This window comes from Phocoena sinus, chromosome 7, assembly GCF_008692025.1.
Source record: "Phocoena sinus isolate mPhoSin1 chromosome 7, mPhoSin1.pri, whole genome shotgun sequence".
Classification (NCBI taxonomy): Eukaryota; Metazoa; Chordata; class Mammalia; order Artiodactyla; family Phocoenidae; genus Phocoena; species Phocoena sinus.
Window position 1 is genome coordinate 17,498,714 of NC_045769.1, and position 23,513 is coordinate 17,522,226.

A 23,513-nucleotide genomic window follows, 5' to 3' on the forward strand; every position below is an offset into this window, starting at 1 on the left:
GTAAGATCTCACCTCTGGGTTTCCTTGCATTCCTTTTCAGTCTTATTCTCCATTTCTTAGCTTCAGCTGCTTATGTCCTAGCCAAAGTAAAACCTCCACACTTTTGTTTGCTCAGCTTAGAGCATCATTTCCTTCACTGCCATCTTTGCTGTTCATTTGAAGCCCAATACTAATGTCCCTGGCCTTTATGATTGAAGAAGGAGTAGCAAATGAGAAGACCATGGAAGAGGTGTCATTTGTATGGGAAGTGTCCCTTCACCTGAATTTCCTAACACTTGTTAGGAAAAACACTCTTTTATGGCATGTATAACTTTTTCTTGTAACATTACTAACTTAGCTCTTATCTTCTGTACTAGACTAAATACATAAAAGGGTCCAAATTATGGGCACGGTATGAAAATCCTATTGCTAAAGCATAAACTTCTGGGAACAGATGGGGTGGCTAGCTCTACTGGGCTGGATTAAGGCTTCAATGGCTGGCTCAGCATGTAAACCTCTCCTAGGCCTTGTGACGTACCCAAGTCAAAGTCTTCAGGTCTCATGAACATGAATCTGTCTGACCTCTCAAGTGATCTTTCACATAACCTCTGTGGCCATTAGATGTTTAACTGAGAACTTGGATACACAGAACAAGGACTATATATCCCAGCTTCCCTTGCAGAATGTGTGTCATGTGACTTGTTTGGACCAATAGCATGTGAGCACAAATGAAGTGTAGGACTTCTGGGCCATGACCTTAAAATCAATGTGTGTACCCTCCTCTTGTCCTTTCCTCCTTATAATGGCCGAAATCTAAATAAGTGCTGACCAAGGACGAGGAATATCATGAAGGAACTTGGACAACAGAATTTTCACATCAGCCTGGATTTTAAGGAAAACAATAAAGTAATTTTTTATCCTACTTAAGTCACTGTTAATTTGGTCTTTCTTACAGTATCCAATCTTATATCCCAGCTAATACAGCCCTCAGAGGCTGAGCTACAGATTACTTTTCCTGAAACAAAAGCCTGTGATTATATGCATGTGGGTACAGGCTACTCTTGGGGCCTCCATTTACCGCACTGTCTGTAATGTGACAGTGGAGCTGACTGGAGCTTTGAGGCAAATGTTCCCTTTATCCTCAACCAGTTCCAGAAGGAGTAAATTTTCTTATCATAGATATTTAGTATTACATTACAAAAAGCCATTTAAAAAATAAACAGTGACCTTTGTGCTATAATTCCTTTGGTTTGAAGCTATTAAGAATTCATTTATGATTAGAACATATCACTAACTGGGGGACAGCCACTAATGAATAGAAAGCTGAATTCACAAACTGTGAAGATTGTATTTGGGTGGATAACCACGGCTGTGATATTGAAGTTTTATTTTGTAATTACATCTAACTTTTTCAAAATTAAAGTAATTTCAAACTCTCACTCTTTTCCGTTTTTCTCAAGTTGTTTTTCTCAACTTGCAGACCTAGTTTTGTGGCCAGCACAGCCATGATTTCAATCCATTCAGTCTTCCCTGTTGCATCTGGGAAGGAGCTTGGGATGCCCATCCTGAAATGTATAGAGAGAAAGAGGAAAAACCAGATGCTTCTGTCAGCCTGTAGCAACTCAAGATGGAAAGAAAACACTTTCTCTCCTCCTCATGGCAAAGTTAAATGAGGGGAAGTGACACCGTTAAGACAGTCAAGCAGCCTTTGGTCATAAACTAAGAAAGATCATGCCCCATTCCCATATCACCACGTGGCCACACTAAGTCTGGATGTGATGGGTTATGTCTTCAGAAGGTTGGATAGCATAAAAGAGGAAGGAAGGGTTCTCCCAGATCCCCACAAGCCAGCTTTGTCCCTCACATTCACTAAATATAGCATTTCCATTAAATTAGGCTGGCCATCACCCTCATCCTTGACCTATATATTATTCCCAAGTTAACAAAGCCTTGAGCAAGTGACCCTATGCTAAGAGTGTAGTGATAATAAAAGCTCATATTTGTTGAGCAGTTCCAATGTGCCAGGCAGTTCCCATACATCATTCCCGCTAACCCTCAAATGACCCTCTGAGAAGGACAGTATATTCCTAGTTAACAACGAAGGACCTGAATCTGAGAGAAGTTAAGGAACTTTAAGTGACTTTCCCAAAGCCATGCATCTAAAAGTGGCAAGGCCTAGAGTTGACCAAGACAATCTGCACTGTCTAGTGTAGGACGTTTATTCATTTTTATTTAACCAGTGTTTACAGAGGACTTCTACGCGTTGAACACTCTGCTATGCACTTTTACATCTTCACTCACTGAATTATATTAGTAACCCTATCTATGGTTTGCCTCATTTACAGATGAGAAAAGTGAGGCAGGGAGACGTTAAGGCATTTTCCCAAGACAGGAAGTTAAGAGTGGTCAGGTTTTGAGCCCAGGTTAAGACTTGGAAGAGAAAGGACATACATGAGATTTGAGGAGTCTGTAGGCACGGCCCCCAATGCAATGATGACCTGCTGTTAGCCACTGCTTGCAGGAAATGGAAATACACTTGTACCAGAATGATGTGAATTCCCCAAATGAGGAGGACACGGAGGATATGGGAGGTATGAGAACACAGTTTCTGGCATTTGGGGACCTTTGATAGACCGTGGTTGTTTTTAAGAGAATAAAATGATATCACCTCAGCACTTACTGTTTGCCAAGCACTTCGCTTGGTGTTTTTCTCACTTGTGAGGTAGAAATTAGAGGCTTAGAGAGGACCTAGAACCTCACCCAAGGTCTTTCAACTCCTCATGAGGGTGTGAGCTGAAAGCCACACTTTTGGAGTTGGCAGGCCTGCGTACACCATTGTGCCACACTGTCTCATTACAATGAGAGAAGTTGTCTGGGGAATGGCTGGTACCTAGAGCAATGCTACCTCCAGTTATAATGACCTTATATGAGTTCATTTTTTCTTGGGAGTAACTAACATCCCCCCACGCCCGCCACAAGTTATCCAAGCGATTGTCACGGATCCTGGGCATCGTACTAGCCTGTTGAGTCCGTCATCCTGTGTGTGGCGGGTCCGACCCTGCTTAGACGGACGATGCATTTAACCTTCTGATTTTAGCTCACCATCTTTCCTGAGACGTACTTTTATCTTTAAGAGACAGCATAAAATGAATTTTTCAAGTTTGTTACTACCAACTTGGGACTCAAAATAGAGGTAGTTTGGCAGAATCAAAGAAGCATAGACTAAAACTTGTCAGGCTGTTCCCAAAACTGAGAAGGAAAAAGAAAAGACCAAGACTAGCCAAGCCAACAATAAAGAAGGCAAAAAATGCATTATAAGAAATTACCAGATTGTAAACAACGGGATAAACAAAGAGACCAACGACAGAAAAGAGAGACCAAGCACAGGCCCAGGCCCACACATATATGGGGACTTGATAAATGACAGAGGTAATTCTCTACATAGTGATGGGGGTGACTGTTCTAAACTTAGTCAAATTGGTTAAGTATATGAAAAAAAACTGAGTACCTGTTTTGCATCATCACACACAAAAATAAAATCCAAATTGACCAAGGTCCTAAATGTAAAAAGTAAAGCTTTAAAACTTTTAGTAGAAAACATAAGAGATTATCTTTATGATGCAGAAATATGAAAAAAATATCTAGAGTAAGACACCAAGAGTTCAAATCCTGGAGAAGGAAATTATATATCTGACTACATGTAGTTAAAAACTGCTACTAACTAATCGAAAAGACAAAGAAAAGACAACCCTTAGAGTTACTGCAGCCCACATAAATAACAAATGATTAGTAACCAGAACATATAAAGAACTCTCACCAATCAAAATGAAAACGAAATCAATAGCCAAATGGAAACACAGGGCAATATTTATGGGCTGGCAAGTCACAGAAGAGAAAACATGAATGGCCACTAGATACAGTAAAATAGGCTCAACCTGACCATGACCAAGAAAATTAAAGTTAAAACAAAAATGAAATACCATTTCATACTCATTAGAACGGCAACATTCAAAAGCCTGAAAATTCGAAGTACTGCAGGAACGTGTGAAAATAGGAAATTTCAAGCACCATCAATGGGAATATAAATTGAAATTGCCATTTTGAGGACAATTTACTTATATCTACTAATATGTGGATACATATAACCAAGAAGTCTGTACAGCCACTCCCTTCTGAGATATATATCCTAGAGAAATGTTTGCAATATGCTTAAGGAAAGCTCTTCTCCACAGCATAATATGTAATAATAGAGAAAAGTGAGGATAGTCAATGGATAAATAAACAATACTCCAGTCACACAATAGAAAAATACACAACAGTGGAGATAAACGAATCAAAGCTACACATACCAAATGGGATTAACCTTGAAGCAAAATATTGACTGGCATGTAAACTGCAGAACACTACATTCCTGTTTTTTAAAATTAAAGGTATTCAAAACAATACTATACACTGAAAATAAAAAGAACTGTTAAATAAAAAAAAAATACTATATACTATTTTTAGGTACATGTATACATACAAAAATACCAAGACGTGGATGGAAATACATATGAGAACTGCAGGATAGTAGTTATACTTGCAGAAGGAAGAAAGAAGAATGGAATTTGGAAAGGATTAAATATGGCTTTAAATCTGTAGATCTTTATTTTATAAAAAAAAACAAATACAGAAAACTGTACATTTCTTAGATCTAGTGGCTGATATTGAATATATATATATACACACACATATATATCCACATATATATGCATACATATGAAATATTCTCTGGACAGGCTTTAGGGTTAGCAAGTCCTGGGTGGGTACATTGGCTCTACCTCTTCCTGGCTGTGTATTCTAAGCAACTTATTTCACCAGAATGAGTTCAGTTCCTTCTTCTTTAATAATATACATTTCAAAGGGTTGCTCTAAAGAAGAATAAATTTTAAAAATATATATATAGCATAAGATATATATAGCATATTAGCACTAGCATAATACTCGGCACACAGTAGATATCAATAGAACATTACCATTTTTATTACTTCGACAGATATCTACATCCTGTGTATTGCTAAGCTTGTAAAAATATATTGTCTGTAGTCAAACTTTAACGTTTTATCAATGGCTTTAGCATGATGAGCAATAGAATTCAATGGTGCTCTTTTGACAATTTATAGATATAATTCCAAAGTGGCCTGAAGTGATTCTCATCTGGAAATTCCTTCAAAAGTATTCTAGAGAAGGCAGTGATGGCCAATAGAACTTCCTATAACGATTGGAAGTGTTTTCTGTGTTGCCCAATACAGTAGCCACTAGCCACACTTGGGCTATTAAGCGCTTGAATTGTGACTAATGATTTTGAGAAACTGAATTTTTAATCTTATTTCATTTTAATTAATTTGAATTTAAATAGCCACCTGTGGCTGGTAACTACCGTATCGGACAGCACAGGTCTGAATTCCTAAAATGCATTTTTCAGCAAGGACTTACTTGACATCTACTACACACAGAGCACCGTGTTGGACCATGTAGGAGGACCAGAAGACTGTTGGTGGTCTCAAATTTATAATCTGTGAAAGGAAAATAGACATACGTGAGATATTTAAATGACAGCAAGAGGCAGCAGTGACTGAACTAAAATGAGTGGAAACTAAGGGTATATGGCAAATATTTGTTGGATCTCCCTAGACAGCTAAAATGAAGGCGAGCTGCCTGGCGATGGCAGGCTGTCATCAGGATTTCAGAGATGAATTTTGTAGGAATGGACGCCGCTGACAAGCGGTATAGCTTAAGTAGAGCTGAGGCTGGAGTGACAGAACTGCTGGAGATGTCCCTGGTACAGAAGATGTGCCTGTGAATGCAGTTGGATCTAATATGAGTTTCCTTGATCTGTCCACATCTCTAGCCTCCTTTCTTTCCATTGCATGACCCGCATCTTACTCCCAGCAACTTTGAGCTACTTTTAGCTCACCTGCATGTTCCCACCTGCGTGAATTAACTGATGTCGCCCCTTCTCAGATCACCCTCTTCCATGGCATCTACTAACCCTTAAGATTCAGCTCAGGAATTGCTTTCTCTAAGAAGCCTCTCCTGACCTTCCACTCCAACCCAGGGCATATTAAATATCTCGTCTGTTTCCAAAAGAAGAGACATCTAATGCCTCTTCTTTCTGGCATGTATGTTTCTGGCATTGATCTCATTACATGCTTTTATAATTAAGTCCATCTTCCCAAATTGATCAAGAGCTTCTTGGAAGCAGGGACAACAACACATTCATTTTTTATCCCCAGTACTTATTATATTCTGTGTGAATAAATGAATGGCTTTGTCATATAAGTAATGAAGATTCCCCAAAGATTTTCGGCCATGGTTGTGCCATCATCTTTGTGATACTTTAGGAAGCATAATTTGTTAATAATATTCAGTCTGGATATTTCTGCTTAAAATGAAGCATCATTTTTTCAGAATCAGTGATGACAAAGCAACAGGGATGTTTTGAAAAATGTTAACATGCATTTCTACTTCTAATTTTTATATGACCTCTCTATCATGTCCTTCTCCCTGTTAATCCATGTGGTTTGCTCTCTAGCTTCTGTCAGTCTTGGTCAAATGCCACTTTTAAAGTGAAGCCCAGCACTCTACCTCCAGCCCTTGCTATCATCCTCTCTTGCTCTATTTGCCTTCATACCACATATCATCACCTTATATATTTATTTTACTTATTCATTTGGTTTATTATCTGTCACTTCCCACTACAATGACAGCTCCTTGGAAGCAGGGATTCTATCTATTTCCTTTAAAACGTCATCCTTAGCCCTTAGGACAGTATCTGATACATAGCCAGGAAGCGGCGGGGGTGGGGGGGTCGTATTTGAATTGTCATAATCGAAAGAGAAAGGAATAACTAATTTTCTGTTTCTGGCATTTAAAATAAGATTTTGCAACAAGACAACAGGATCTGAAGTCAGGCTTTGTTGAGAAGTATTTCTCTAAAGGTTAAAGCACTTTTGCAAATCAAGAACCAAACCTGGAAGACACACTCAGACCTTGAACTGTCTTCCAGAGCATGACTAAGATGACCCTTCCACCCATGACAACCAGGCTACAGACTTGTTTGCTAGAATCAGAGGAGGATGTGCTACAGAGCAAAGACAAGCCCAACCAGCCCCTTGCAGTTCCCAGAACTGAGGCAGTCATGAAGCAGGAGGGTCCAATCTCCTCTCTCCAAATTTGAACTCAGAGATGAGAATGTATATTAGGTAAATAAATTTTTAAAAAACCAAGAGCAAAGAACTCTAGAAAAGATTCTATTACATATTTTCACTGCACCAGCCTGATGAGAAGTGGATGAGAAGAGGTGGTGACATCAAAGATAATTGATAACCCCAACATGGTAATTAATCAGAGGAATGGCCAGTGTGTAAGTTTCTTGGGTCTCTTTTGGTTCTGGTGAGGTATAGGCAGGACCTAGAATTTCCTGCTGGTTCATGAGGGATGATTACAAAGAAGTTGAGTTGAGAAACAACAGGCATCTCTGATGATGAAGGGAGAGGGGACCCCCATAACAGGACTGGGCCAGGAGTGAAAGGGCAATGTAGCTGAGACCAAAAAGGACTACAAAGAACCAGGCGAGGCCAAGTTGCAGAGGAGGGCTACTGAACCCAACAGGGCAAAAGCAAACACTTCACAGGTTATGCCAACCAGGGATGCTGGGAGGGACCAGACAGAGAATGACATCCTTCAGAGAGCAAAGGAGCCACGGAGCTCTGCCTGGACCTTAGAACCCCATCATTCTGCTCTCTCGAGATCACAGAAGCCATTTCTGATGGGTGTTGGGGAGCAAATTTTGAAAACTGGGAGACTTAGCATTTTTGCCTATAGACTGAGAAACCTAACGGGATGGTTTCAATCCCTGCATCAGACTGAAGGTTACTAAGTTGCTCTATCCCCACAACTTACCAGGAGGGGGATCATGAAGATCACGTAGATGTGCTGAAGAAACGGCATCTTCTCTGCACATCTGAATCCACTCTGAGTACAAGTCCAACAAAATAATCAGTGCACACAGCCAGAGCCCCACGAAGGGTTAATGGATGCTAGTGGGCAAAATCCAGAGAATTTTCACAAAGTCGGTTTCTTCTTGGTCCCTGGCACACCCTCTGGGTACACCACCAACTTGCGTAGCAACTATTAACTGCTTCATGCTAACAATGCATGAAAGGATCTTGAGACAGCTTCTTTGAGGATTTTAGAATCACACAGTATAATTTACATTTATATTCCATTATCTAGTTCACCAGAGGCTTCTTCAAATATGACTTTACTTCATCCTTACAGAACAGCCTGTGATTGTTACCCAGCCCCATTTGACAGATAAAGAAGCTGAGCCACAGGCTCTAAAGTTTCAGGTCTGTGTGTCTGGATTCTAGATGGCCTGGAATCCCCAGACCACCCTGCACAGTGTAAGTTGCCAGCTGTTCTCATTACAGAAAGTGGGGGGTGTCTCCCGATTCCTCACAAAGAATCTCTCTCCAATCACTGATCTGGGAATCTCTCATTCCATCCTGCTAAGCCCAGTCAAATGGGCAGGTACCCGCGTGCTTCTCCCCGAGCAGGTGCAGGCAAATGAATGGCAGTGTTCACTGCTGCTTAATGAGTAGACCCATGCTGCCACAGTTCCATATTCGGGTTTGAATTTTCAATTCCATCTCATAAAATAGTGCCATAAATCATCCTGCACTCCATTTAGAGTTGCATTTTCCAAAACCATCTCTGAAGTAATTAAAGAGAAGCTACACGGGCCTCTAAATCAGTTCTCCAAGATATGTAGGAGCAATGAGAATTCTGCAGCTCACTTTTCTTTTCCTCTATCTCTCACATCAATTCATCCTGGCTATGACAAACTATCATCCCCAAACCTTCATTCACAAAATATTTATGAGCCATTTGTGAAGCTTAAGCCACTGAGAAACATAATGCTGCATGACAAAAATGAGTTATATGAAAGTGTACAAAGTCTTACTTTAATATAATCCATCCGGACTCGGGTCTGCCGATTAATAACCCAAGCCTGACTCCAATATGAGATCCAGACCAAATGAGACATTCTAAAGTCTCATGGCTGCACCCAGAGACCTTGCAACCTAACCTAATGTGCCTGTTGCCTATATTTTCAAAATCAAATAAATACATAAACAACAAGTAAATCCAAAATAGATTTCCTCAGCTCCAGGGAGCACTTTTACAGCATCTACAAAGCAAACCAACTTGAATGTTTCCCAAACATGCAGGTACTAAATACTCGTGCTTGGCAGGAATAATTATTTGCTGTATTCCCTGGATCTTCTAGTTTGCTGATTTCAATTTGTTTTCAATTCTTAGAGGGAGTAAAAATATTAAAAATGCACCAAAACAGTAGAAAAACTGTGACAGTAAATGAGAGATTTACCACCGGGCTTGTTATGAATATAGTTTAGGCAGCATAAAATTGAAAAATAGCAGGAGGATATCTTTTCTGATTCTCTCTTTCCCTCTCTGCAGCTGGTAGAAAAATGTGAACCTGAAACAGTGGAGCATGGAATGAGGTTGGAAGCAGCTTTGCTGTGAACTGCTGTTGAGCCAAAGTCAATGACATTCTTGAAAAAAGAAGATCTGTGACTTCTTCGTAGTCTCCGGTCAAGAATAAAGGCTCCAGAATGATGGCAAAGGCGAGTGTTGCACGAAGAAGGCTTCAAACAGCCCTGGGGACCCCAGGAGTCATGGGAGCCAGGTGAGGTGGTGACGTCCATGCAGGAAATGGAAATGTTTCCTTGAGACAGCAGTTCTCAAACTAGCTGCACGTTAGAATCACCTGTGGAGTTTTAAAAGCTACTAATGCCAGACACCAACCCAAGACTGATTGAATCAGAATCTCTGCAGGTGGAATGCAGGCCCTGCTGTTTGTAAAATGCGTTCCAAATGAGCCTAATGCTTGGGCTGGGCTGGGAACCACTGGGTGGTGATTGACTATCAGTCAGTTGCAGCTGATGACTGACTGGCTGCTCACGGACCCTCAGTAGGGGTGAGAAGTTGCAAACTTGAAGCCTGAGGCTTTATTTAGAATGTAAGCATGCTTAGTTTGGCATGTGTTATGCTTAAACTCAAAACAATATTTTTTTTAAAAAAATAGGATATAGCACATAAAAATATGTTTCTAATTTCCTCTGAAAAAGCCATACTAGAAACCCTGCATGGCACAATCAGCTGGACTCTCGTGACGTCTGTCCTTTTACACAAAGCAGCTCTCTACAGTTTGCTACAATCCTCACCACTCCCTTCTAAAAATACCATACCAGACCACCTCTCTAAAATCACCTGCAGGGCTTTTGCAGCCCTTTTTCTTTATGACCACCAGCACAGACCTGTAGAATTGCTAGGAATCATAACCCTAAGATTCAAATCTTTGTAAATAAGTAAATGAAGGTCTAGAAAATGCAAACTGCTTCTTAGTTCTATTACTTCTTAAGCTCTGTCATACTTTCTCAAATTCCCATTTACCTAAGCCAAACCTGCAATGAAATTTGTTTTTGCAGATTGGCTATTAATATGTAATGATATTTCTCTTTGAATTTTAAAGTAGTAATTAAATTGAACTGTTCAGAAAGAGTGTATTAATTCCAATTTTTTTAAACATGGAAAAGAATGTCTTGCTCAAAACAAAGGCACAGGCACAGTAAGAAAGGGAATATTAATTCTGTAAGGTGAGCCAAGGTATCTTTTATCAAATATTTATTTCAATAATGAGAAACATATTGAGACAACAGCCACTATAGAAACATAAAATCTATACTAATAAGAAATGTTTCCATTCTCTAACTTTCTTAGCATCTTGACTGACACTTCTCAATTTCTGACTTAATTTATATGTGTTTATACTCCTCTAATATATTATAAATTCATCCAGGACAGAATCTGCTTTTTTTAATCTTCTGAATCTACAAGAGCACAGAGCTTTACATATAATTAGTATCCAATAAATATTGGTAAATACCTAGTAAATATACAAAGTAGACCCCAGAAGGTAAAAGAAAGCAATATCAGAGTAAAGAAACTATAGATAGCATTGGCAAACCGTGTGCGACTGACCATGTTCTCTGCATATAGTTCACTGGGAACTTAACAAAAGCAAGCTTAGAAGCCCAAGAACATCTACTGTGGTGAGCACAATTCTCTGACAGCATCTAGAGAGGTAAACTCAGATCCATTCTGCCCACTGCCATTTACCCATAGCTTCCATGATGAAAAACAACTCAGACCTATTGAATTTATACTCTATTCCGGGCACTGCAACTAGAAGTAGGGATCTCATTTGGTTGTTACAACAACCGTAAGTATTCCTGTCCCTACTTTGCAAATGATACGTTTTGGTCTAGAAGTTAAGTAACTTCCCCCAGTTGATGCAACCCATTAGTAGCATAGCTCAGAGTTTCTCAAGCTTCTCCTGCCACCTGGGAATCACAGTAAAATGCATATTTTAATTCAGTAGTTCTGAGGTGGGTCCCAGGATTCTGTATTTCTAGCAGAGCTCCTGTGATTTTGAAGCTGCCGGCCCATTTTCACCCTTCAAATGGAAGAGTGGAGCCAGAATTAAAATATTAGGGCCCTGAGAACCCCATCTCAAGTTGGGTTCTTTGAAGTTTTCCTAAAACTATGAATTGTGTCATGGTTGCTCAAATCTGCCATGTAATTCAAACTCTCTGTTCCATTCTGCCTTAGAGTTTCCAAGATCCTATCACATTAGGCAGCTTTACCACCTCCTTTCTTTTCCTTGACTCAGCATCCTTCGCTCATGCTCCCAGCTGAAAGGAATTTGGGATTCCGGGCCCTCAGTGGACCATTGTCCATTTGCACAGTTGGAAGAAATAAATTCTGGAGCACCTCCTCTGCTCCAGGCATTGTGCCGAGCTCTAGAATGCAGTCATAAGCAGAAAAACCTGCTCCCTAAATCAACTCGAAATTGCAATCCAGAGGTGCAAAATATTATAGGAAGAAAGAGTTTGCTCTATGAGTACATTAGATGAAGATTTAATCATGACCAGAGGTGGTTAGAGCCCGTTTTCTGAAAGGGACATCCCAACTGAGACCTAGGAATGAGAGGTCAGTGAAGAGGAAGCTAAAATTGAATGTGATAGTTAGTTTTTGTGTGTCAACTTGACTGGACTATGGGGTACCCAAATATTTGATCAAATATTATTCTGGATGTGACTTCAAGAGTGTCCTTGGATTAGATTAACAATCGCCTCAGTAGACTGAGTAAAGCTGATCGCCCTCCCTATGTGAATGGCCTCACTCAATCCATTGAAGGCTTGAATAGAACAAAACGCCTGCCCCTACTGCCAGCGAGAGAGAATTCCTACTCCCTGATTGTCTGAGCCGAGGCAACAGTCTTTTCATGCTTTTGGACTCTTCTTGGGCCTCAAGCCTACAGCTTTCAGCCTCAAACTAAATTATTGGCCCTCGTGGGTCTCCAGCTTGCCAACTGTGGATATTGGGGTTTCTCAACCCCAATTCCTTATAATAGATCACTTTACACATACACACACACACACACACATTCCGTTTCTCTGGAGAATCCTGAGTAATACGCTGAGTAAAGGACCAGGGGCTGAGGAGAGCTCAGCACATCAGATGGAAGAAGTTCAGGTATAGTCCAGTCTTGCTGGGGTCTAGAATGATGACTGGAGGAAAATCAAGCTGTGAGGCTGGAGATTGAAGAAGGACAGACCAGGTAGAATGAGACATAGCTTGCCTCAAGGCTCTGTGTCTTACCTCCTCTGTGTGTTCCTACTTCCCATGGAAAGGAAAGAAGGAAAAAAAAACTGATAAAAAATGATAGACTAAATGGCAGACATAGAAGACAATGGGAAAGTGTCTAAATTTTCATTAATTGTATTAATTATTTATCCTGGTCAGGAACTGAAGAAGCACAGATTTTGCCTTCATTCATCATTTAACAAATATTTACCAAGTACCTATCATGGGCCAAGCATCATTCTAGGTGGAGAGGAGACACCAGTGAACAAGGTGCCTACCTTCAAAGATGGTGGTGGGGAGAGAAAAGCAGACAATAAACAAGTAGGCGATACTATATGTTCTGTATGATTATTTCCGTGAAGAAAAATACAGCAGGAGATGAGGAGAAGGCATGCTGGGGTAGAATGTGATTACTATTTCATGGAGGGTGTCAGGAAAGGCCTTGGTGATAAGATGAGGGGTGAGCAGGGACCTCTAGGAGGGTGCATAGTAGGTGTGTTCTGGTAGCAGCAAGGAGTCTGGCATGGCTAGGGCAGAGCAAGGAGGGGAGGATGGAAGGAGGTAAGACCTGGAGGTGCCTGAGGTCCAACCACAAGGACCTTGTCAGCTGGTGTTAGGATGTTGACTTTTACCCTGAAAGAGACAGGAAGCTCCTGGAAGGTATTAAACAGAAGAAGGCCATCATCTAAATTATCTTGATGTCAACAGGATCACTCTGGCTGCTGTGTGGAGAATACAGTGTAGGGAAACAACTGTACAAACGAGAGACCCGTGAGGAGATTACCGCAATAATCCCCTTGAGATGCCATGGTAGCTGGGACAGAGATGGTATTGGTAGAAGTGGTAAGAAGGGGTCAAATCCTGGATATGCGTATTGTATTTATTTTTACTGTTGTAAAATATACACATCATAGTATTTATCCTTTTAATTATTTAATTCATCAGTATACAATTGAGTGGCATTACATACATTAACAGTTGTGTGCCCATCATCATTATCTATGCCCAAAACTTTTTCATTATCCTGAACAAAACTCTGGACCCATTAAACAATAATTCTCCCTTTCCCCCTCCTCCCAGGCCCTGGAAACCATCTTTCTACTTTTTTTGTCTTTTCTAAGAACTTCATGTAAGCAGAATCATACTCGTCCTCTGTCTCTGGTTTATTTTACTAAGTGTAACATTTTTCAGGTCCATACATGTTGTAGCATGCATCAAAACTGCATTCTTGGGCTTCCCGGGTGGCACAGTGGTTGAGAGTCCGCCTGCCGATGCAGGGGACACGGGTTCGTGCCCCGGTCAGGGAAGATCCCACATGCCACGGAGCGGCTGGGCCCGTGAGCCATGGCCGCTGAGCCTGCACGTCCAGAGCCTGTGCTCCGCAACGGGAGAGGCCACAACAGTGAGAGGCCCGCGTACCGCAAAAAAAAAACAAAAACAAAAAAAAAACTGCATTCTTAACAACCTTATGGTTACCAGAGGGTAAGGGAAGGAGGAATAAATGGGAGATTGGGATTGACATATACACACTGCAATATATAAAATAGATAACTAATAAGGACCTACTGTACAGCACAGGGAACTCTACTCAATACTCTGTAATGACATATATGGGGAAAGAATCTAAAAAAGATTGGATATATGTACATGTACAACTGATTCACTTTGCTGTATAGCAGAAAGTAACACAACATTGTAAATCAACTATACTCCAATAAAAAAAATTTTTTTAAACTGCATTCTTTTTTAAGGCTGAATAATATTCCATCGTATGTATATACCACATTTGTTTATCTATTTTGTTGTTGTTGTTGATGAACAGTGAGGTTGTTTCTACCTTCCGGCCATTGTGAATAATGATGCTATGAACATTGCTGCACAAATATGTGTTCAAGTCCCTGATTTCAATTCTTGTTGATATGTACCTAGGAGTAGAATTGCAACATCATATGGTAGTTCTATATTTAACCTTTTGAGAAACCACCAAAGTATTCTTCAGAGGAGCTGCAATATTTTACACACCCACCAACACTACACAAGTGTTCCAGTTTTGCCACATGGGATTTGACACAACAGGATTCCCTAATCTATTGAATGTGAGACGTTGGAGGCATAACCTTGGAGTTACGAGCTACTAGAAGAATTGGGGGTTCCACTTAGTGAGATGGGAGACACTGTAAGAAGAGCAAGTTTGCAGGACGACAGTTCGATTTTGAATATGTAAGGGTTTATGATGCTTATTAAACAACTAAGGGGAAATAACAAGTGGGCAGTTAGAGAAGTCTGGAATTCAATGGAGAGGTCAAGACTAGAGGCAGTATTTGCAGTCACGAACGGGGAGGAGGAAATTCAAGGGAATGAGTATGTATAGAAAAGAGAGAAGGTCCGTCTGAGTCAGTGCCCCAACACCAAACATACGGCATGCTCAAATTTGGGATGCATTGAAGCTTTATTTACAAAGGAATAGATTTCAAAGGTGGGGAGATGTCGGGCAATCACAAGGGATGTCGTGGCACTCAGGGCTAGCAGCAGCTTAGCCACTATACCCCTTGAAAGGCTGGTATGGAGACCCGTAATACAGCCTTTTGCTTGAAGGCAGGAAGGAAGACAGAAGTGGTCAGAGTCCACAGCAGAGTCGTGCAGAGCAGGCCACAGGGGGAGGAGCGCCGGGATACAACGAATCCAAAGCAAACTCACAGGGGAGGATCCAAGGGACTGCACAGCCTGATGCACCCTCCTTCCCTCGTCTCCTGCCACACCCCCAAGAGCCAAATCCAATCAGAAACAAGAGACACTGTATCAGTTTGCTGGGGTCACTATACCAAAGTACCACAAACCGAGCAACTTAAATAACATAAATGGGGCTTCCCTGGTGGCGCAGTGGTTGAGAGTCCGCCTGCCGATGCAGGGGACGCGGGTTCGTGCCCCGGTCCGGGAAGATCCCACGTGCCGCGGAGCGGCTGGGCCCGTGAGCCATGGCCGCTGAGCCTGCGCGTCCGGAGCCTGTGCTCCGCGGCGGGAGAGGCCACAACAGTGAGAGGCCCGCGTACGGCAAAAAAAAAAAAAAAAAAAAAAAAAAAAAAAAAATAGAAGGTAGAGGTCCAAGATCAAGGCAGGACTGGCTCCTTGTAAGGACTGAGAGAGAATCCGATCCACACTCCTCACCTGGCTTCTGGTGGTTGATGACAATTTTGTGTGCTTTGTCTTATCGATGCATCACCCTGATCTTTGCCTTACTATTCACATGGCATTCTCCCTGTGTATGTGTGTGTCTAAATTTTCCCTCTTTATAAGGGCCTCGGTCACACTGGATGAGGGGACCACTCTACCCTAGTATGACTTCATTTTGACTATTCACATCTGCAGTGATCCTATCTCCAAGGAAGGTCACATTGTGAGATACTGGGGGTTAGGACTGCCACATATGAATTTGGCGGGACTCAGTTCAACTCTTAAGAGGCACAGAAGTCATGAGGCAATTTACAGAGTCAGCCTCCCAGAGCACAGAGCTGGTTGAAGCGGGAAGTGGAGCGAGAAGCCAAAGGGGTAAATGGAAGATTTCCCCCCCACACAAAACTAAGAGGCATCCCGAATGTGGCAGTCTGGAATATGAGGAGGAAAAACAAGGAGACAGAAAAAATGAGCCTGTGAGCTTGAAGGAGAATCAAGATAGGGATGTCCCAGGGGGTGAGGAAAGTGGTTCAAGAAGGAGAGAGTTATCACTGTGTCAAACGCTGGTGATAAGCGAAATGAGCTTAATTTAAAATGATCGCATTTTGAGGGCCTCTGAGATTGTACACTGCTCAGAGATACCTGTGAACTATGAGACCCCACTGTAACTACCACTTATCTTGTCAGAAAAGCCTTTGCCTCGGAATCATTTTGCAGTATCCAAAGACACGCATTTTGAAGCCCGTTGGGTCACCTCAGCTAGATTGTAAGCACCTCTTGGCGAGTGAGAGCTGCTTATACAGCACGGTATCCAGCCCAGTAAAAGCCTGGGTAGATTGACATTCATCTTGCCGCTGCAGCTGGCTCACTGCCACGATACCTACCAGATGAAAAATAAATGGTTTGGTATTAAGGATTGTCAACTAATATATAACCCCAAAGGGTTAACTCTGCACTAAGCCCACTTGACTTTTTTTTTTAAGAATATAATCCACAAAGAACAAAGAGGCATGTTCATGGAGAACTCTTGCTGACCCCAAAGGAAAGAATGCCCCAACCATTCCGCCTTCCCACAATGGGGGAAAAGGAAGGAGGACTCATTAGAGGGAGAACAGCTCTCTTCAGTGTCCTTAGTGACTGATGCTGCCGGTGTTTAGACTGAAGGAATTGCATGCTTGGGTACCACCCAGATCAAGGCAGGTGGAGAAGTTTCCACTAGACGTTGTTCTGTGTCTTAATGAGACCACTGAGAAAGCAGGACTAGGCTGGGCGGGTCAGTGGACTCCATTTTGCCAACGTGCTATTGGGCAACGGTGGACGGGCCCCAGACATCTCAGGGTCACTGTTCTGGGCAAACGGCCAAAACTGGAGGGTGTTCCACTGCTGCAAAGGGCTACAGAGAGTCAGCAGGCAGCCCGAGGGCAAATACAGACGTCACGGTGTCAGGTCAGAGAGAGTGTAGAGACAAGGAGGCCACAGGGCACACACGCTATGCGGTCTGGCCCACGGGAGGTCAACAAGGGGGTGGACAGGCAGGCCGGAGGGCAGCTGGCCACAGCAGGAAGCCAGCTTGGCAGCCCCAGGTGTGGAGGTCAAGCGTGAGGCCCTCGGGAAACTTCTGAGCCTGGTGAGGGACGGGGATTCTAGAGGAACAAGCTTGTTGTAAATGGAAACACATGCACTTGTCAAGGAGGGGACCGGACCGCTGCTGGAGCAGTTTCCTGATCTCGCTCTCTGGTCTTCTCTGTGCTGTGAGTGGTGTCAAATGTCAGTTCCAGATGGTCTCTTCTGAGGCCTGCAGGTGGGAGCCGGCAACTGGCAGCCAGCTGAGGTGTGTGTGCGGCCCTGAGGACAGGCCGCAGCTCTCCCGACCCTGCTGTGTCTACATCAGAGGGAGAGCTGAGAGCGGGGATGAGGCAGTGCCGCCAGCCTCACCCTCAATTCCTGCCTCTCCCTTCTCGCTTGTATCATTCTTCTTAATGTCCTTATCATCATTGTTAGGTTATTGAACGCTCACTGCACAATAAAATATACTTTGTTCTTTGCGTTCGTTGTTTTATTGAAGACTCTATAAACAAGGTAGATACACTTATTACCATTTTACAGATGGAGATCTGAGTCAACGAGTGTGAGAAGTTTGCCCCAAGTTACACAATTGGGAAAAGGCAGAGCCAGCCTTACAGCCCATTTTGGGTTACTCCAGACCCTTGGGTGTGTGACTGCGGCAGTCACAGAAGGCGTGCTTGGTTTAAGAGTCTACTGTCAACGTCTCAACACTTTTAATGGTTTTTTGACAAAAGGTTTGCAGTTTCATTTTGCCGGGGCCTCACCGTTCATGCGGCCGGTGCTGATGATACTAACTGCACCTCACTGCCTTCTCACCGCCACCGACTCCCATCCATTTATAAAACTGGGGAGAGTTCATTTTCCAAGGCAGTTTAATACCATCTAATATGTTGTTAATTTTTTCCTGAAGGAAAAGGGGAAAAGGTACTGGCTGGAGCCAGAGGGTGACTGCAGGTCTGCATAAGCAGTTTGGAAAGTTGAAGGCACTGCATAGGTATAAGGAATTACGATTGAAGTCTTAACCAAAGGTTCCTGCACTTCAGGATGTGTTTACCTGACATCTCTACAAATGTTTGAAAATTAAAGACTTTCAGCCAGTCACTTGGATGGTTGCAACAGGGAAGTGGATGCATCCAATCAATAATTCTATAAAAATCGCTGTGGTTTCCTCTTTTTTTTTTTAACATCTTTATTGGAGTAAAATTGCTTTACAGTGGTGTGTTAGTTTCTGCTTTATAACAAAGTGAGTCAGCCATACATATACATATATCCCCATATCTCCTCCCTCTTGCATCTCCCTCCCACCCTCCCTATCCCACGCCTCTAGGTGGACACGAAGCACCGAGCTGATCTCCCTACAGGGAGAGATCAGCTGTTTCTCCTTGGATTTATCCTTCCCACTAGCGATCTATTTTACATTTGGTAGTGTATATATGTCCATGCCACTCTCTCACTTCGTCCCAGCTTACCCTTCCCCCTCCCCATGTCCTCAAGTCCATTCTATATGTCTGTGTCTTTATTCCTGTCCTGCCTCTAGGTTTCTCTCTGTTGGACCACCTCTGCAGGCCTCCAGTGTAAACCCCTCAAGGTCAGAGCCAATCCTTCTCCTGGCCAGCTCTGGCCCCAAGGAGGAACATTAATTTGCTGAGCTGGGCCACCCTGTCATGCAGACATCCTCTGCCTTTCTCCCCCACCACTGTTTACCCAAAGGACTTAGATGAAGCTATCTTCGAGAAAGGACACTGAACCACGTATCTATAATTAAGCATGAGTCTAGGAGCGGGGTCACCTGAGAGCTGCAAGCTAACTTTTGGCTTCTGTATCAAGTTGGTGAAGAGGGCTAACTTCAACAATTGCTGCTTAAACCAAAACATTTTTTTGTCCAGGAAATAAGTCACTAGCTGTGGGCATAGCGACAGAGCAGAGTAGAGCTTCTTAGATGGAACACTACGGTTTCGGAGCACCGGCATCTATGTTTAATCATATTGATGTGAGTCCAGGGAAACACCTTTCCCTGCCTACATGCACTGAAACCAGGCTGGTGCTCAGACTTCTCCCACCAACATTAAGATTTCCCAAAATATTAAAGGCTATTCTAATTCTTTCAACACCTCTGACTAAGAGTATTTGTTAAATGCTGAGTCAGCTCTTACAGAGTATTGGGAATTCATCTTCATGACCGGTACACCAGTCTGGACAAAGCAAGGACTAGAGTGAATGCGTATTAAGTCATGAAGCTTCTGATTTTAAAAAATCTGACTAGTGTTGTAACATATTATTATTATTGTAAGAGAGATTCCACGTGAAGTAGCTTCATTCCATTCGTATCCACATACACATAATAAAGCAGAAGACAGAGGCAATGATTGAGTTACTTTTGTGTCCTAAATTAATTCACCTGAACTATCCAGATATGGCAGGAAAAAGGGCATCTGTGCTAAGAAAGAAGTAGTATCTCTTCTATATTAGTCAGATAATCCTGATTTTATTCCTCATTTGCTTTTTTATTTTTTATTTAGGCATTTTAATAGACTTTACCTTTATAACAGTTTTAGATTTACAAAAAAATTAAGAAGACAGTTCAGAAGGTTCTGATCTATCCCCACACTCAGTTGTCCCTATTACTAACATCTTACATCAGTATGGTGCACTTGTTACAAGTAATGAACTGATAATGATGCATTATTTTTAACTAAAGTCCATGCTTTACTCAAATTACCTTAGTTTTTTCCTAATGTCCTATTCCTTCTATCTCATCCAGGACAGCACATTACATTTAATCTTCATGTCTTCTTAGACTCCTCTTGGATATGACAGTTTCTCAGACTTTTCCTTGTTTTTGATGACCTTGACAGTTTTTTTCTTTTTTTTTTTTTTATGATAATGTCAAGTTTAATTTGCCAAATATACAAGTTGGACTTGTGGAGCATGTTTTGCCTGGGGGCTACACAGTAAACAGGTTTCTTGTAATGATCCATGGGCAGGGTTAAGAATGGGCCCAGACCCTGGCCAGAGTCGGGGGTAGGGAGTAGGGTGGGAAGGTCAGGGGCGAAGCCTCAGTCAGAGGGGACTGGCCGGGGATGAGCCATGATCCTCAGAGACCCAGGGCCCTGGCTCCCAGGCGACAGCCCCCCAGTCGGGTGCCGGGGCAACACAGACACGGGGCCGTCCATCACAAACTTTTCAGCAGCTACTGCGGCTCAGCCGCCCCCTGCCCCGCAATCGACCAGACAAACGGAAGCTTTTCTTACCCCACCTCCCAGGCACCACCACCCCCCCCCCCCCCCGACAAGGGTTCTGAATTCTAAAAACAGCCAAAACATTCAAATGGTTACATATGAAATGCGGTCCTGCATCTTTCTGTCTCAAAGATAGCAGCTGCCTCCTCCCCCCACCCACCATCCCCCCAAACGATTTCTGTGCCAAGATGAAGAGGAGCCGTGGGGAGCTCCTCGCCGCGAGGGGCTGCTGCAGTGGCGCCGGGGCACAGGGTGGGTGAGACACGGCAGAGGTCCTGGCAGCACGGCCCAGTTCCCTGCTATCTCCTCCCACAGGCCGTGCTACTTATTCAGGGAGAGCGACTGCATTCGTTTTCCTGACAAGGCTGCATCATCTTTTGCTTTCCTCTCTTTCTTCCTGGCAGCCTCCTCCCGCTGTTTCCGGATGATCGCCAGCCGGGCAAGGTCGGCCTTGGCTTGCTCCATCTTCCCCGCTAAATGCATTTTCATGTAACGCTCTTTTGCTTTCTGCTTCTCCATTTCTTCTCTTTCTCTCCTTGAAAGTTCCTTGGGCCCGTCCAGGTCCAGCTGTGTGACCTTTTTGGTTGTCTGTGCCACCCGGTTGGGGTTCTCAATGTCAATAAGCCCTTCTACACCTTTGCGCTTTTGCTGGTAATCATCTTCTTTCATCCTCGCTCTCATCTGAGTCTAGGGATTTTTTTCTCCTTTTTGGGGTCACCTGCAGCCCCATCTCCACCTTCTTCTCCTTGTTCCTCTTCTTCCCTGGCCTTCTGCTTTTCAGCCTGGAGCTGTGCGTCGATCTCCTCGGGGCTCGTGTACTGCCTTGCCCGGCCTTTGTGGCCTCCCCTTCTCCCTCCTTTAGGCATCGTAGTTCCGGCGGCTGCCAATGACCTTGACAGTTTTGTGGAGTACTGATCATGTACATTGTAGGATGCCCCTCTACTGGAATTTGTCTGATGTTTTTCTCATGATTAGACTGGGGTTATGAGATTTAGAGAGGAAGATAGGAGAGAAGAAGTGCCATTTTCATCCTATCATATCAAGGTTACACACTATCAACATGGCTTATCACTATTGGTGTTGACCTTGATCACCTGGCTGAAGGTAGTGTTAGTCAGGTTTCTCCACTGTAAAGTTACTCTATATTTTTCCCTCCCTTTTCATACTCTACTCTTTGGAAGAAAGTCTCTATACACAACCCACACTATAAGAATTACGAGTTATGCGACCCTACTCCATTAGAGTGGAGTGCCTGCATAAATTCTTGTGCTCAGGACATTTGTCTCTCCTCTCCCACTTATTAATTTATTCAATTATTTATTTACATCAGTATAGACTCATGAATATTTATTTATTGTTGGAATTATAATCTAATACAATCTTAAGGATATTTTTGGTCAAATTATTCCAGATTCTGGCCACTGGGAGTTTTAGTTGGTTCTTGTGCCCCTCTGACATACTCTCATTTTGTGTGTGTGTGTGTGTGTGTGTGTGTGTGTGTGTGTGTGTGTATTTTAGCACTTCCATATTTTCAGGCTCTACAAGAAGCTTTAGGCGTATCTTGTACCTTTTCTGCCTCAATCCTAGAATCAGTCATTTTTCCAAGGATCCCTGGTTCCTTTTGCTAGAGAATGATATTAGAAAACCAACATCTGGGTGATATGTGTGCTCATTGATATGGGCTGTTCTTTCTTTATGCCTCATTAGTTGACAGAGCAAAGAAATATATGTGTATATATTAATCTGTGTATATACACGTATCTATAAATATTTCTATAGAGAACCATCTGTAACTACATTAGTCATTTACTTTTCCTGTATTCATATACATGAAGAAAGTGATTCGTATAGCCCTTCTCATCCCAACATTAAGATTAAAACACCCTTAATATCTTGTTTAGAGCGAGCACCTCCTTGTGTCAGGCACTGGAATGACAATCTCTGCCCTTGGGGAGCTTCTGGTCTAGTGGGGAAAATAGATTTATATGCATATAATTTCAATAAAATGTAGCAATCTGATAATCTCATGGGAAATATTCAGATTGCTGAAAAAATGCACAGGAAATCAGGTCAAGGATGAGGGTGCTACATACATATAAGTGAGGCTGAGGTGACTGGACTTCGTTCTGTAGGTGGATAGAGATGATTGCAACATTTAATGCAAGACTAAATCTACACAAACCCAATCCAAGGAGACCATTTCCAGTTTCCTGGGTACTGAAGCAACAGGATCTAATGGAAGAGAGACATCAAGGCTGAAAATCGTGAAGTTTCCTTTCTTATATAGTGTTGGTGTTCATGCTGTGGGAATGCAGAGGATGATGCTGATGTGTGAAAGCAATTATTTATTTAGCACTTACTATGTGACAAGTGTTATTTAACTATAGGGGATAGTCATTATGATGAATGCCATTTAGCAGATGAAGAACTGAGTCTCAGAAGTTAATGTCCATTATTTAATAATGTTAATAATTATCAACATTATATGTAAATATATAATATATATTAGTTTTATGTATTATATACATTTAATAATGTTAATAATTATTAATATTTTACAGAAGTTAATAATGTCACACAGCTGGAAAGTGACTGATACAACTTTAGAACACATCTGCCTGATTCCTCACCATTACTCACTTTCACCATCACTTGGCATCAAGAAAGGTTGAGCTTCTGATATCCAAGTTACTTCTGAAAAAAAAAGCAGGGCTTAGCAAATTCCAGCATTTTACTTTTTATTTCTAAGAAAAAAAAAATCTGTTGATGGAGACCTGGTAG

At 42.3% G+C, this 23,513-nt stretch overlaps 1 protein-coding gene across 1 annotated transcript; it reads right to left on the reverse strand.

Moving 5' to 3' along the window:
- Positions 1-20,878: 20,878 nt before the first annotated feature.
- Positions 20,879-21,598, reverse strand: LOC116756829 (28 kDa heat- and acid-stable phosphoprotein-like). Its single transcript, XM_032637812.1, is given in 3 exon segments — positions 20,879-21,395; positions 21,397-21,432; positions 21,434-21,598. Coding segments are annotated over 3 exon segments (543 nt in total). The 3' UTR covers positions 20,879-21,053.
- Positions 21,599-23,513: the final 1,915 nt, after the last annotated feature.